Source organism: Microcebus murinus, unplaced genomic scaffold, assembly GCF_040939455.1.
Source record: "Microcebus murinus isolate Inina unplaced genomic scaffold, M.murinus_Inina_mat1.0 scaf001_hap2_Mmur4.0, whole genome shotgun sequence".
Taxonomy (NCBI): Eukaryota; Metazoa; Chordata; class Mammalia; order Primates; family Cheirogaleidae; genus Microcebus; species Microcebus murinus.
Window position 1 is genome coordinate 316,587 of NW_027438947.1, and position 16,658 is coordinate 333,244.

Here is a 16,658-nt window from a genome sequence, read left to right on the forward strand (position 1 = left end):
CCTTCTATGCCTATTTTCTTAAGTGTTCGTATCATGAAAGGGTGTTGAATTTTGTCAAAAGCTTTTTCTGCATCTATTGAAAGAATCATGTGGTCTTTGTTTTTGCTTCTGTTTATGTGGTGAATTGCATTTATAGATTTACATATGTTGAACCATCCCTGCATCCCTGGGATGAAGCCCACTTGGTCGTGGTGGATTATTTTTTTGATAAGTGTCTGGATTCGGTTACCTAAGATTTTGTTGAAAATTTTTGCATCTATATTCATTAGGGATATTGGTCTGTAGTTTTCTTTTTTTGTTGCATCCTTTCCTGGTTTTGGTATCAGAGTAATATTCGCTTCATAAAAGGTGTCGGGGAGGTTTCCGTTCTTCTCGATGTTGTGGAATAGTTTCTGCAAGATAGGTACTAGTTCTTCTTTGTAAGTATTGTAAAATTCAGGTGTGAAGCCAGTTGGACCGGGAGTTTTCTTTTTAGGGAGATTTTTAATTGCTGTTTCTATTTCACCTTTTGAGATTGGTCTGTTCAGGGAATCTATTTCTTCCTGGTTGAGCCTAGGGAGGCTGTGTGTTTCTAGAAATTTGTCCATTTCCTCCACATTTTCTAGTTTGTGTGCATAAAGATTTTTGTAGTATTCATAAATTGTATCTCTTATCTCTTTGGGATCAGTTGTGATATCTCCTTTTTTATTCCTGATGGAGCTTATTAGAGATTTCTCTTTTCTGCTTTTCGTTAGATTAGCCAATGGTGTGTCAATTTTGTTTATTTTTTCAAAGAACCAACTTTTTGTTTTATTAATCTCCTGAATAGCTTTCCTGTTTTCAATTTCGTTTAGTTCTGATTTTATCTTGTTGATTTCACTTCTTCTGCTGGCTTTTGGGTTGTTCTGTTCTTCTTTTTCAAGCTCTTTGACTCGTTTCATTAGATTGTCCATTTGTAATCTTCTTGTCTTTTGGTTATAGGCATTTATGGAGATAAACTTTCCTCTCAGAACTGCTTTAGCTGTGTCCCAGAGGAGTTGATAACTTGTCTCTCCATTGTCGTTTTCTTCATAGAACTTTTTTATTCCTGTCTTGATTTCTTCATTTACGAAGTAATCATTTAGTAGGAGCTTGTTTAATTTCCACGTTTTTGTGTAGAAATATGATTTTCTGTTAGAGTTGATTTCTAGTTTTATTCCACTGTGATCTCAGAAGGTACATGGTATGATTTCTATTTTTTTAAATTTCTTGAGATTTTCTTTGTGTCCTAGGATATGGTCAATCTTACAGAATGGTCCGTGAGCTGATGAGAAGAACGTATATTCAGTGGATTTTGGGTAGAATGTTCTGTAGATGTCTGTCAGACCCAATTGTTCTAGAGTTTTGTTTAAGTCCATTATTTCTTTATTAATTTTCTGTTTGGAGGATCTGTCTCGTGCCGTCAGTGGGGTGTTGAAATCTCCGGCGATTATGGAGTTGCTATTAATCCATTTGCTTAGCTCCAGTAAGGTTTGCTTTATGAATCTGGGTGCACCTAAGTTGGGTGCATATATATTTAAAATTGTTATCTCTTCTTGATGAACTGTGCCCTTCACCATTATATAATGACCCTCTTTGTCTTTTACTACTTTTGTTGGTTTAAAAACTAAATCGTCTGAAATTAGAACTGCCACACCAGCCTTCTTTTGGCTTCTATTTGCTTAGAATATTGATCTCCACCCTTTTATTTTTAGTCTATATGCATCCTTGCAGGTTAGATGTGTTTCCTGAAGACAGCATAGACTTGGCCTGTATTTTCTTATCCATTCAGCCAGCCTATGTCTCTTGAGTGGAGAGTTTAAGCCATTCACATTTATTGAGAGAACTGATAGGTAAGGTAGATTACTGATCATTCTGTTGGGTTGGATGTTGTTGCTATGATTTCTGTCTTGAGCCATTGTAATATCTGGCCTTTAATATCTTTGGGTTTTGGTTGTTTTTATATTCATGGGTTATTATTATGATGTTCCGTGCATAACGCTGTTTTAAGTACTTCTTGTAGGGCTGGTCTTGTCTTGGTGAATTCTCTGAGCCTTTGCTTGTCTGAGAATGTTTTTATTTCTCCTTCATTTACGAAGCTTAGTTTTGCAGGGAATAATATTCTAGGCTGGGCATTGTTTTGTTTCAAAAGAGTGAGAATGGGGCCCCAGTCTCTCCTTGCTTGTAAAGTCTCATTAGAGAAGTCTGATGTTATTCGAATTGGCTTTCCCTTGTATGTTACTTGCTTCTTTTGTCTTACAGCTCTTAGAAGGGCCTCTTTAGTTGATACTTTGGTTAGCCTGATGACTGCATTTCATGACGTCTTCCTGTTTGCATTGAATCTCCCAGGGGTCCTCTGAGCTTCTTGAACTTGTATATCAAGATTTTGAGCAAGGCCTGGGAAATTTTCCTCTATTATATCTTCAAACAGCTTGTCCAACCCTTGAGTGTTGTCTTCTTCCCCTTCTTGTAACCCTATGACCCTGACATTAGGTTTCTTCACATAATCCCACAGCTCTTGTAAGCTTTGCTCTTTTCTCTTGTTTCTCTGCTCTATTTCTGTGACTGATTTATTTAATTGGAAGGTGTTATCTTCAAGCTCTGAGATTCTTTCTTCTGTTTGATCTACCCTGTTTTTGAGACTTTCTACTGTATTTTGTAGTTCCTTGAATTCCTTCTTCATTTCCAGGAGTTCGGTTACACTTTTCTTCATTGTGTCTATTTCTTTTCTCATATCCTGGAGACTTTTTGTGGTTTCTTGTTGTTGGTTATTGAGTTGTTGTTGCAGCTGGGTGAGTGTTCTTATGTTCCACATACGAAATTCCTCTTCTGTCATATTGTTTGCCTGATTTTGGTTAGTGTCCGTTTCTAGGGGGCTGGTGCTCCTCTTTGGGGGTGTGTTTTCTCTTTGGTTCTTCATTTTTCCTGAGTTCTTTCGCTGATTTCTTCCCATGTCGATCAGTTGTTGTTTCTTTCCTTAGGTTATTGTTTGGGTATTCACACACCTTGTTTAGTTTCTGAGGCGTTAGGTGGTGCCTGTGGGTGAAATTGGACCACTCCCTGTATATTGAGTCAGTGGGTGCCGTGGAAAGGCTGTGCAAGATGCCGTCCCTCTCAGTAGGTGGCGTTTGCTTGGACGAACAGGCTATGGTGTTGATTTTCAGTCCTGTTATCAGCTCTCGTTCTGGGCGGAGCTGGGTTGGGTAGGCCTGCCCTCAGGCCGTTAGCAGGGGTCAAAGTTCTGTTCTCTACTTCTAGGGAAAGCTGTCAGGGTGGGGCTGGAATGGTCCCGCTCAGCCAGAAAGTCTGGGTGTGTGGGTCGGGCTGTCTGAGTCCCGCAGTCTGTAGCAGGCCTCGCTTCTTTCCACCCTCCCCAACTCCGCAGCTACTCCTGGGCCTCTGCCAGCAGGCCAGACCACAAGCCACCAGGCCTCCCCGGACTGTGATGCCGGCGGGGAGGTTCCCTGCACAGGAAAGCCACCTGGGTTGGGCGCACGGCCTCCTCCTGGGAGGAGGGTTGCCCTCTAGGACGCCAATCCGCCCCTGGAGGCACACAGACCTCAGTAGGCTGTTCACGTATAACCCTTCTGTGCCCCGGGCAATGCTAGCCCTCGGTGCAGGGGATCTGGTCTGCAGGTCCGACCTCTGGGTCCCAGAGTTCAAACTGTATTCCCACCAGGGAGAGGATTTCCGGTCCTAATTCACCCACAGGGGGCCCAAGCTGGGTCTATGTCTCTCAGCCTCTGAGTCGGCACTGTTTTCCTGGGAACACGGTGCCAGCAGCACCTGAGAGGGCCGGCGGGGTCCCAAACGGGAAGGTCCCGTTCCCTGGAGGTGCCTCCGGCTGGTGGCTGTATTGTCTCTCTGGGCAGCGGCGGGTAGGGTCGGCGGAGGGAAGGAGCAGGCAATATGGCGCCTGCTGTGCAGCTCGGGTCCGTGCACACGGAGGTGCCCGGAGGAAGTTGGGAACCTGGTGCCACGTCTGCTACAGGCTCACCGTTGGCAGGCGGCGGCAGTCTCTGGGCTGGTGTCCGCAGGTCTCTCCACCCGCTTGGGAGCCCACCAGCAGTCCCGAATGCAGGGGAGGGGAAACAGCAAATACACCTACCCTTGCCGCTGGTCTCCGGGCTGCTCCGGTGGTCTCAGCCTCCAGTTCTCCTCCGCAGCCTCCTCCCGTGGAGTCTCCCGGGGTCTCAGATACCCCTCCTTCCGGCCCTTGTCCGCTGTATGCTCGTCTTCTTGCTTCTTTCCTCTAGTTTCTGCTAGAATCTGTCTTTTCTGCCTCTTTATATTTTTTAAGAATACAATATATAGTCTCTTTGCTGTATACTAGATCTCTTGAAATTTATTCCTCCTATCTAACTGTAATTATGTATCATCTGACCAACAGTTTCCCATCCTTCCCTCCATACTTAATCACCACCACCTCTGATAACCACCATTATGCTCCCTATTTCTATAAGATCAAATATTTTTGATTCCATGTATGAGTAGTATCCTGTGTATTTGTCTTTCAGTGCTTAGATTAATTCACTTAACATAATGTTCCAGGTTCATCCATGTTATTACAGATAACAGGATTTCATTTTCTGTGTGGCTGAGTAGTAGTCCCTTATGTATATATACTACATTTTCTTTATCCATTCATCCACTGATGGACATTTAGGTTGGAGAAATTTTTAAAAACTTCACTGGCTAATATGTTAAACTCATCATAAAATATCTCAAATGATTCCATGACCTATCTGAAGTGTAAAAAAATCTCAAATGAGTGGTCAACATTGCCAAACAATCCTTGCATAATTTCCTAGTAAAATTTCTTGCCTTCTAAAAAGAGTATTTTTCATACCATCTCCTCTCACTTTAAACTGCCAACACCTCTCACTTCCCGCTTTCAACTGATGACCTTGCTTCCTCCTTCAAAAAGAATATGGAAGCAATCAGGACAAAATTGCTACAAACTTAAGCCCTATATCCAATCACTTACCTGCATCTGTTCCTATATAGTCTGCCTACATTTGTTAAAATTTTTGAAATATCTGTGCACCTAATCAGGACTAATACTTCCATTTTTGAATTAGATTCCATCTCTTGTCTCCTACTCAGGGACTACAGTCTTGAGGTTATTCCATTCCTCTCTTTTGCATCATCAAATTTTCCCACACTACTGGATCATTCTCATCAGGAAACATGTTGTAATATCTACCATCTTAAAACTACATTCCAGGAGTGATGTCTGCAAGATAGCAAAATAAAAATCCCAAGACCCTCCTCCCCCCCTGGAGACAAGGAATTTATGGAACAACAGCATTTATGAGAAATTCAGAAACCAGTTAAGAGGTTCCCATACCCCAGGTGATTACAAAGCCAACCTCACAAAAACCCAGTAGGACAATTCATGGTATTCATTCACCAGAGCCCTTCCCACCTGGCTTGGTGCAGGGCAACAGAAAGGAAACTCCCAACTCCTGACTTCTCCCTGGTGATGAAAAGGAGTGGGATATGCAACATTCTAACATTTCAGGGTGCTACCCAATAGATTGGTTTCTATCTTACCTGAATCTAAGCACTGTCAGCAACAAGGTAACCATTTTGGGGGGCTCTTTGAGGACAAAGGAAATCAACATGGTTTGGTTTAGCACCAGAGTCTACAGACCACAGGCTGACACTATGTGGAGCTCTAGTACTCTAGCTTACTACAGCACCAGGGAGGTGGCAGTATCATAGACAGACTTCAAGGGGAGCTTCTAAGGTTAAGGATTGATCTTTGGGGACCTGGGGAAAGGCCAGATCCTGTACCCTCAGGACTTGATCATGTTGCTTGGGGGAATAAAGGGGAGATTTGTGAGATAATCTTGGGAGGTTAGGGAGCCCACATGGGCAGAACAAAAAGAGAGTGCAGTGTAGGTCCCAGGCACAGCACATTAACAGAGCATGCTTCACCCGACAGAAAGGCAAATTGCTCAACCCATGCCAGGAACCAGGACAAGGAAGCTCCCAGCCAACAGGAGCATCATGGGGAAGCTCAGCTAGTTTGAACTCCTGCCTGCCAGGAGACACTGGAGTAATATTATGGAGCAGAGGAGGGAAGAGAAGAGTGAAATGTGCTTCTGACAACCAGTCTGTGGATCTCAGATGACCCCCCACATCCACAAGCAGTCTTTATGGCTGGATGGGGGCACTGCAGCCACTCTGTGGTGGCATTTCCTAGAAGTCTGGGAGAAGACTTTAGATACCTGCCAAAATAACTACCTTACCAGCTTTTGTGGAGCCTAAGGGAAAGATAGCCCAACTCATGCATGCCCATCCTCACTCCCCAACTTGCTTCTGCTTTGGTGAAGAATATAGATTCACCTGGATGTTCCAAAGCTCCACGCAACAACTGGAGCATTGAAGTGCTTCTCCTGAGGGGCTACAGTGGGCCAAAGATCTTAAAAACAACATTACAGCTTGCTCTTTCTGGCAAGCATAACCTACTGACAGGGAGGTTAACTTGCAAAGCCCTTTACAGCATTCACTGACTCAATCATATATGGTGTGGTTGATTCTTACCAATAAGAATCGCCTACAATATCACAGATTAAACTGGGCATGCAGGTACAACTCACACTGTTAAGAAGACCACAGGGCTGGGGAAAGAGAAAGGATTTCAAAGACCTTAATCCTCCCTCATCAGTGAGAGACAGGGGATATGCTCATGCAAATAGCTCACCACTGCTATAGCCTACAAACAACTAACAACTGAGAAAACCACAACACTAAATATATCTATAACTATGGCATCCATCTAGAAACTAGACACCCATCAAAGCACCCACAAAGTCAAATGTTCTTATCCAACATATGCAACAACACACCAACAAAAGTGAAGGAGGAAGGAAAAAAGCCCCATCTAAACAAAAGGTAATCTAAAAATAAGAAGTGACAGGTTCCCCACATGAGAAAAAATCAGTAAAAGAACTCCAGAAGTATGAAAAATCAGAGAGAAAGGATACATCCAAATGGGAAAATCAGCTGTCTAGCAATGGATATCAATAACAATGAAAATATTGAAATGAAAGATAAATAATTCTACATATGGATTGTAAGGAAGCTTTATGAAATCCAAAAGAAAATGGAAAACCAATTCAAACAAACCAGAAAAAACAATTCAGGAAATGAATGAAAACTTCACTACAGAGATAAATATACTAAAAAAAACCAAAACCAGACAGAACCTCTGGAAATGAAAAATTCATTTAAGGAAATAGAAAACACAGTGGAAAGTTTTAAGAATACACCAGACACAAGAAAGAATCTAAGAGCTTAAAAACAACTTTTTCAAATTAACTCATTCAAACAAATAAAAAAAGAGAGAGACAGAGAGAATTAAGAGGAATGAACAAAGCTTACAAGAAACATGGCATTATTTAAAACAGGCAAATGAAAGAATTATAGGCATCCCTGAGAGTGAAGAAGAAAATGCCTCACAAAAATCAACTCACCCTGGGTAACAGACTTAAACCTAAGGTATGAAACTATTAGAATTCTAGAGTAAAATGTTGGAAACACTCTCCCAGACATTCAGCAACAAAAATAAATAAATGGGACCTGATCAAACTAAAAAGCTTTTGCACAGCAAAAGAAACAGTCATTAGAGCAAACAGACCACCTACAGAATGGGAGAAAATCTTCACATCCTACACATCTGATAAGGGGCTGATAAGTAGAATATACTTAGAACTCATGAAAATCAGCAAGAAAAAATCAAACAACCCTATCAAAAAGTGGGCAAAGGACATGAACAGAAACTTTTCAAAAGTAGACAGGATAATGACTAACAAACATATAAAAAAATACTCAACATCTTTAATCATCAGGGAAATGCAAATCAAAAGCTCAATGAGATATCACTTATCTCTAGTAAGAATGGTCTTTATCAAAAAGTCCCCAAACAATAAATGTTGGCGTGGATGTGGAGAGATAGGAACACTCCTGTACTGCTGGTGGGACTGCAAACTAGTTCAACCTCTGTGGAAAGCAATACGGAGATACCTTAAAGCAATACAAGTAGATCTACCATTTGATCCAGCAATCCCACTACTGGGCATCTACTCAAAAGAACAAAGGACAATCTACAATAAAGACATGTGCACTCAAATGTTTATAGCAGCACAATTCACAATCACAAAGCTGTGGAAACAATCCAAGTGCCGATCAATACATGAGTGGATTAATAAAATGTGGTATATATATACCACGAAATACTATTCAGCTCTAAGAAACAGTGGTGATATAGGACCTCTTGTATTTTCATAGATAGAGCTAGAAACCATACTACTAAGTGAAGTATACCAAGAATGGAATAAGAAGCACCACATATACTCACCAGCAGTTTGGTATTAACTGATCAGTGGACACGTAGAAATTACAGTTATTGGGTATTGGGTAGGTGGGAGGGGAGAAAAGGGGATGTGTATATACATACACAATGAGTGAGGTGTGCAACATTTCGGGGATGGTCATGCTTGAAGCTCAGACTTGTTGGGGGAGGGGGACAAGGGCATTATATGCAACCTTAAAATTTGTACCCCCACAATATGCTGAAAAAATTTTTAAAAATTCTTATTTGGAAAAAAAAAAGAACATGCACAAGGGCTGGAAACCCTACTTGAAGGAATAATTGAGGAAAACTTTCCTGTTTTGCTAGAGATTTAGACATCCAGGTACAAGAAGCTCAATGAACACTTGCCAGATTCATTGTACAGAGATAATCACCAAGATAAAAAGTCATCAGACTGGCCAAAGTCAACATGAAGGAGGAACTCTTGCAAGCTATGAGGTAACAACATGAAGTAACTTACAAAGGAAAACCCATCAGGCTAACTGCAGATTTCCCAACTGAGACCTTACAAGCCAGAAGGCAGTGTGGCCACATCTTCAGTTTTCTTAAACAGAACAACTGCCACCCTAGAATTTTGTATCCTGTGAAACTAATTTTCATATCTGAAGGATAAGTAAAGACTTATCCCAAAAAGCAAACACTGAGGAAATTTGTCAAGACCAATCCTGCCTTGCAGGAAATACTCACAACTATATTATACATGGATCAGCACAAGAGTCACTCATCAGTGTAAAACCACTCCAAAGCTAAAGCTTATATCTCATATAAAACAATAGCATAAGAGGTAAAACAAAGTAATAATATACTACTCAACAGGATGAACCAAACTGCATCCTCTATATCAATTCTACCAATTAAAGTGAATTGTCTGAATGCCCCACTCAAGAGACACAGGCTGGCTGAATGGATGAAAAAATACAACGCAGGTATCTTGTGTCCCCAGGAAACACATGTAACCCATAAGGACTCATACAGACTCAAGTTGAAAGGATGGAAAAAAATATTCCATGCAATGGAAATCACAAAAAATCAGGTGTAGCCATTCTTATATCAGATAAAATTGACCTTAAATAAACAATAGTAAGGAAATACAAAGATGGTCATTATAAAATGGTAAAGGAGCAATTCAACAAAAAGATACAACAATCCTAAATATTTGTGCACCTAATTAGGAGCACCCAGATTCATAAAGCAAACCCTACTATAAAGATGTAAGTCAAGAGATAAACATCAGCATCATAATTGCCTGGGACTTCAGCAGCCTACTGACAGAGCTGGGCATATCATCAAAGAAGAAAATAAAGAAATACTGGACTTAAAGAGGACTGTAGAACAAATGGGTCTAACAGACACTTACAGGACATTTTACCCCAAAACTACTCGATATACATTCTCATCAGCATATGGAACATTCTCCAAGGTTGATGATATCTTGGGCCACAAAAGATGTCTCAATATATTAAAAAAAAAATAGAAATCATACCATGTGTCTTGTCAGACCACAGTGGAATAAAACTAGAAATCAACTTCCATAGAAACACTTAATTCTACATGAAGTAATGGGAATTAAACAACCTACTGCTGAATGATTATTAGGTCAATAATGAAATTAAGATGTAAATCAAAAAGTTCCCTGAACTGAATGATCAAGGGGACACAAGCTATCAAAATCTATGGGATTCAGCAATAACAGTCCTAAGGGGAAAGTTGATAGTCTTAAATGCCTACATGAAAGAAAGAAAGAAAGAAAGAAAGAAAGAAAGAAAGAAAGAAAGAAAGAAAGAAAGAAAGAAAGAAAGAAAGAAAAGAAAAGAAAAGAAAAGAAAAGAAAAGAAAAGAAAAGAAAAGAAAAGAAAAGAAAAGAAAGACAGACCAGAAATATCACAAGAATCTAAGAAATATCACAAGAATCTAATGACACTTCTTAAGGAACTAGATAAGGAAGAGCAAATCAATCCCAAAATCAGCAGAAGAAAAGAAATAACTAAAGATAGAGCAGAGCTAAATGAAATTGGAAACAAGAAAACAATACAGATCAACAAAACAAAAACTTGGTTCTTCAAAAGGTTAAACAACATTAATAGACCTCTTCCTAGACTGAGCAGGAACAGAATAGAAAGGACCCAAATAAGCTCAATCAGATATGGAAACGAAGATATTACAACTGATACCACAGAAATACAAAATATCATCTGTGAATCCTATGAAAATCTCTATGTACATAAAATAAAAAATGTAACAGAAATGGACAACTTTCTGGAAATTCATGACATCTCAAGACTCAATCAGGAAGAAACAGAACTTCTGAACAGATCAATAACAAGCAATGAGATGGAATGTTTTTTATCTATCCTTTCACCTTGAGTCTGCATATATTATGCAGTTCTGAGTATATCCTACAGGGCAGGTCTGGACTGGACAAATTTCCTCAGTGTTTGCTTCTCTGAAAAAGGCTTTATTTCTCCTTCTTGTATGAAACTTAGTTTTTCAGGACACAAAATTCTAGGCTGGCAGTTGTTCTGTTAAAAAAGACTGAAGATATGGCCACACTGCCTTCTGGCTTGTAAGGTGTCAGTTGAGAAGTCTGTAGTTAGCCTGACGAGTTTTCCTTTGTAAGTTACTTCATGTTGTTACCTCAAAGCTTGCAAGAGTTCCCCCTTCATGTTGACTTTGGCCAGTCTGATGACTTTTTATCTTGGTGATTGTCTCTGTGCAATGAATCTGCCAAGTGTTCATTGAGCTTCTTGTAGCTGGATGTCTAAATCTCTAGCAAAAACAGGAAAGTTTTCCTCAATTATTCCCTCAAATAGGGTTTCCAGCCTTTGTGCATTTTTTCTCCCTCAGTGATGCCCATAATTCTTATATTAGGCCATATTACATAATGCCATATTTATTGTAGTCTTTGTTCATTCCTTTTAATTCTTTCTTCTTTATTTATATTTTCTTCATATTTTTTTTATTTCGGCATATTATGGGGGTACAGATTTTAAAGTTTCAATAAATGCCCATTCCCCCCTCCCCCCAAAAGTCTGAGTCTCCATTATGACCATCCCCCAGATGGTGCACATCTCACTCATTATGTATGTATATACCCACCCCCCTCCCCCCTCCCCCCTCCCACCTGCCCAATACCCTATTACTGTAGTACCTATGTGTCCACTTAGGTGCTACTCAGTTAATACCAGTTTGCTGGAGAATATATCTGGTGCTTGTTTTTCCATTCTTGGGACACTTAACTTAGTAGTATGGGTTCCAGCTCTAACCAGGAAAATATAAGATGTGCTATATCGCCATTGTTTATTAGAGCTGAATAGTACTCCATGGTATACATATACCACATTTTTAGGGAGATTTTTAATTGCTGTTTCTATTTCAGCTGTTGAGATTGGTCTGTTCAGGGAATCTATTTCTTCTTGGTTGAGCCTAGGGAGGATGTGTGTTTCTAGAAATTTCTCCATTTCCTCTACATTTTCCAGTTTGTGTGCATAAAGATTTTTGTAGTATTCATAAATTGTATCTTGTATCTCTTTGGGATCAGTTGTGATGTCTTCTTTTTTTGTTCCTGACGGAGCTTATTAGCGATTTCTCTTTTCTGCTTTTCGTTAGCTCAGCCAATGGTGTGTCAATTTTGTTTATTTTTCCAAAGAACCAACTTTTTGTTTTATTAATCTCCTGAATAGCTTCCCTGTTTTCAATTTCATTTAGTTCTGATTTGATCTTGTTGATTTCACTTCTTCTGCTTAGTTTGGGGTTGGTCTGTTCTTCCTTTTCCAGCTCTTTGAGTCGTTTCATTAGATTGTCTATTTGTGATCTTCTTGTCTTTTGGTTATAGGCATTTATGGAGATAAACTTTCCTCTCAGAACTGCTTTAGCTGTGTCCCAGAGGACTTGATAACTTGTCTCTCCATTGTCGTTTTCTTCATAGAACTTTTTTATTTGTGTCTTGATTTCTTCATTTACGAAGTAATCATTTAGTAGGAGGTTATTTAATTTCCACGTTTTTGTGTAGAAATATGAGTTTCTGTTAGGGTTGATTTCTAGTTTTATTCCACTGTGATCTGAGAAGGTACATGATATGATTTCTATTTTTTTTAAATTTTTTGAGATTTACTTTGTGTCCTAGGATATGGTCAATCTTAGAGAATGTCCCGTGAGCTGATGAGAAGAACGTATATTCAGTGGATTTTGGGTAGAATGTTCTGTAAATGTCAGTCAGACCCAATTGTTCTAGAGTTTTGTTTAAGTCCATTATTTCTTTATTAATTTTCTGTTGGGAGGATCTATCTCGTGCCGTCAGTGGGGTGTTGAAATCTCCGGCGATTATGAAGTTGCTATTAATCCATTTGCTTAGCTCTAGTAAGGTTTGCTTTATGAATCTGGGTGCACCTAAGTTGGGTGCATACATATTTAAAATTGTTATCTCTTCTTGTTGGACTGTGCCCTTCACCATTATATAATGACCCTCTTTGTCTTTTACTACTTTTGTTGGTTTAAAAACTAAATCGTCTGAAATTAGAACTGCCACACCAGCCTTCTTTTGGCTTCTATTTGCTTGGAATATTGATCTCCACTCTTTTATTTTTAGTCTATATGCATCCTTGCAGGTTAGATGTGTTTCCTGAAGACAGCATATACTTGGCCTGTATTTTCTTATCATTCAGCCAGCCTATGTCTCTTGAGTGGAGAGTTTAAGCCATTCACATTTATTGAGAGAACTGATAGGTAAGGTAGATTACTGTTCATTCTGTTGGGTTGGATGTTGTTGCTATGATTTCTGTCTTGAGCCATTGTAATATCTGGCCTTTAATAAATTTGCGTTTTGGTTGTTTTTATATTCGTGGGTTATTATTATGATGTTCCGTGCATAACGCTGTTTTAAGTACTTCTTGTAGGGCTGGTCTTGTCTTGGTGAATTCTCTGAGCCTTTGCTTGTCTGAGAATGTTTTTATTTCTCCTTCATATACGAAGCTTAGTTTTGCAGGGAATAATACTCTAGGCTGGGCATTGTTTTGTTTCAAAAGAGTGAGAATGGGGCCCCAGTCTCTCCTTGCTTGTAAAGTCTCATTAGAGAAGTCTGGTGTTATTGGAATTGGCTTTCCCTTGTATGTCACTTGCTTCTTTTGTCTTACAGCTCTTAGAAGGGCCTCTTTAGTTGAGATTTTGGTCAGTCTGATGACTGCATGTCGTGACGTCTTCCTGTTTGCATTGAATCTCCCAGGGGTCCTCTGAGCTTCTTGAACTTGTATATCAAGATTTTGAGCAAGGCCTGGGAAACTTTCCTCTATTATATCTTCAAACAGCTTGTCCAACCCTTGAGTGTTGTCTTCTTCCCCTTCCTGTAACCCTATGACCCTCACATTAGGTTGCTTCACATAATCCCACATCTCTTGTAGGCTTTGCTCTTTTCTCTTGTTTCTCTGCTCTATTTCTGTGACTGATTTATTTCATTGGAGGGTGTTATCTTCAAGCTCTGATATTCTTTCTTCTGTTTGATCTACCCTGTTCTTGAGACTTTCCACTGTATTTTGTAGTTCCTTGAATTCCTTCTTCATTTCCAGGAGTTCGGTTACACTTTTCTTCATTGTGTCTATTTCTTTTCCCTTATCCTGGAGGCTTTTTGTGGTTTCTTTGTGTTGGTTATTGAGTTGTTGTTGCAGCTGGGTGAGTGTTCTTATGATCCACATACGAAATTCCTCTTCTGTCATATGGGTTGCCTGATTTGGGTTGGTGTCCATTTCTAGGGGGCTGGTGCTCCTCTTTGGGGGTGTGTTTTCCGTTTGGTTCTTCATATTTCCTGAGTTCTTTCGCTGATTTCTTCCCATGTCGATCAGTTGTTGTTTCTTTTCTTTAGGTTATTGTTTGTGTATTCACACACCTTGTTTAGTTTCTGAGGCATTAAGTGGTGTCTGAGGGTGAGATTGGACCACTTCCTGTATATTGAGTCAGTGGGTGCCATGGAAAGGCTGTGCAAGATGCCGTCCCTCTCAGTAGGTGGAGTTCGCTTGGAGGAACAGGCTATGCTGTTGATTTTGTGTCCTGTTATCAGCTCTTGTTCTGGGTGGAGCTGGGTTGGGTAAGCCTGCCCTCAGGCAGTTAGCAGGGCTGAAAGTTCTGTTCTCTGCTTCCAGGAAAAGCTGTCAGGGCGGGGCTGGAATGGTCCCGCTCAGCCAGAAAGTCCTTGCTGCTGGTCTCCGGGCTCCTGCGGTGGTCTCAGCCTCCAGTTCTCCTCTGCAGCCTCCTCCCGTGGAGTCTCCCGGGGTCTCAGGTACCCCTCCTTCCGGCCCTCGTCCACTGTATGCTCGTCTTCTTGCTTCTTTTTTCTTATTTCTGCTAGAATCTGTCTTTTCTGCAGAGACACTCTGTCTGTCAGTGTTTCTCGTCCACCATCTTCCCATTGTTATTTTAACTGGAGGTTTATTAGCTTGTTGTAGTGTGTGGGGAAGGAGGGCATTCTATAATCTTCTGATTAAGTCTCAGTCTCAGTCCATAGAGTACACAGCGGAACCGTGTCTTGGGGGTGTGGCATTCACAATTGTTTTTGTCTCTTTTTCCAGGGTATAGTGGATTAAAATGTATTCCCCCAAAAGCTATGTTGAGGTCCTAACCCCTGGTACCTGTGAATATAACCTTATTTGGAGAGTTTGCAGATATAACCAATTTAAAATGAGCTCACAATGGATTAGGGTGGGCCCTAAATCCAATGAATGTTATCTTTATAATAGATTTGAAGACACAATGAAGAAGGCCATGTGAAGATGGAGGCACAGATTGGAGTGATGCTGCCACAAGCATCAAGGGTTGCAGGCAACCACGAGAAACTAGAAGAGGCAAGGGAAGGTTATCTCCTAGAGCCTTGGGAGGGAGTGTGGCCCTGCCAAGACCTGGATCTTAGGTGTCTAGCCTCTGGAACTATCAAAGAATAAATTTATGTTGTTTTAAGCCATCTAGTTTATGTAATTTGTTATGGCAGCCCTAGAAAACTCATACATAGGGGTAAAGCTTCTCCTCCATTAGCAACCTATTACTTTCTATGATTGCAATATTCCTAGTCTATGTCTTTAAAACCCTTTTCCTTGAATATTGAGTCTTTCTTTACGTCTTTTTTTCCTTAGGTAAGGCAAGGAGATGAGTGAGTCAGGCTGGAGCAGGGCAGAGTTGCCTTCCTCTAGTTGGGATGGGATTTCACTAGTGCCCTCCCTATATTTTGTCTTTCTCCCAACTTCTAGAATAATCTAGGAACTAAATGGCTAGAGGTTCTCTCAACTCCACAAAAAGTATTTTCAGACCATACAAAACATATCTGTTATTGCATAACAATGTGAATATACTTAACACTACTAAATTGTATACTTAAAATGGTTAAGATGGAGATGGTAAGTTTTATGTTTTTTTAATACAATTTTATCATTCTTAACACAAGTTTTTGTACAATTTTGAAAAAGTATCTGTCCCCACACATCTCTTACCAAAATGATCTTCATGTTGCTTCCAAGCACAATTCTGAGCCTTGTAGGTTGTATAGTGCCAACGAATGGCTAAAGGAAATAATCTTTTGAAGTTAGGTCCCATAAGATTATAATGGACCTGAAAAATACCTTTTCTATATTTTGATGTGTTTAGACACACAAATACTTAGCACTATATTATAATTGCCTACAGTATTCAGCACAGTCACATGCTATACAGGTTTGTAGCCCAGGAGCAGTAGGATGTACCATTGTAGCCTAGGAGTGTAGTGGGCTATACCATCTAGGTTTGTGTAAGTACACTCTGTGATAGTAATGCAGTGATGAAATCACCTAACAATGCATTTCTCAGAAAGTATTCTTGTCATTAAGCAATACATGACTGTACAAAGATCACTTTTCAGGTATCATCCTTCTGGGCCTCTCTGCTGGATCATCCTTATCCTAACTACTTGAAACTTTCATGTGTACTGAATATGTGTGACTATGGACAAACTACTTAAATCCTCAGTAATTCCATGTCCTTTTTTGGAAAAGGAAGATGACATATATCTCATGGGTTTACTGTGAGGACTAAACTACTTAGAATTGAGTCTGTCCCATAGTAAGCCCATATGTCCCATATGTGTCAGCTGCTACTGTTATCACTATAATTATTATGGCTAGAGTTAGGAATAAACTGTATCTGTCAGAGAAAGTGCCTTGATAAGTCTGCTTGGAATTGGTGACTCTGAGTAGCATAGTTTTAGAAAAATTAATAAGACAACTCCATCTGCATAAGATTGTAAAAGACATTAATTTGTCTTGTAAGA

At 40.0% G+C, this 16,658-nt stretch overlaps 1 protein-coding gene across 1 annotated transcript in view; it reads right to left on the reverse strand.

The window, feature by feature from the left end:
- The window catches only part of TMLHE (trimethyllysine hydroxylase, epsilon), a 138,948-nt gene extending 122,701 nt beyond the window's left edge, over nt 1–16,247 (reverse strand). The window contains exon 1 of the mRNA XM_075999696.1: nt 15,847–16,247. Within this exon, the coding sequence (XP_075855811.1) occupies nt 15,847–15,949 (103 nt within the window). The 5' untranslated portion in view covers nt 15,950–16,247. The remainder of the gene's footprint in view (nt 1–15,846) is intronic.
- Nucleotides 16,248–16,658: the final 411 nt, after the last annotated feature.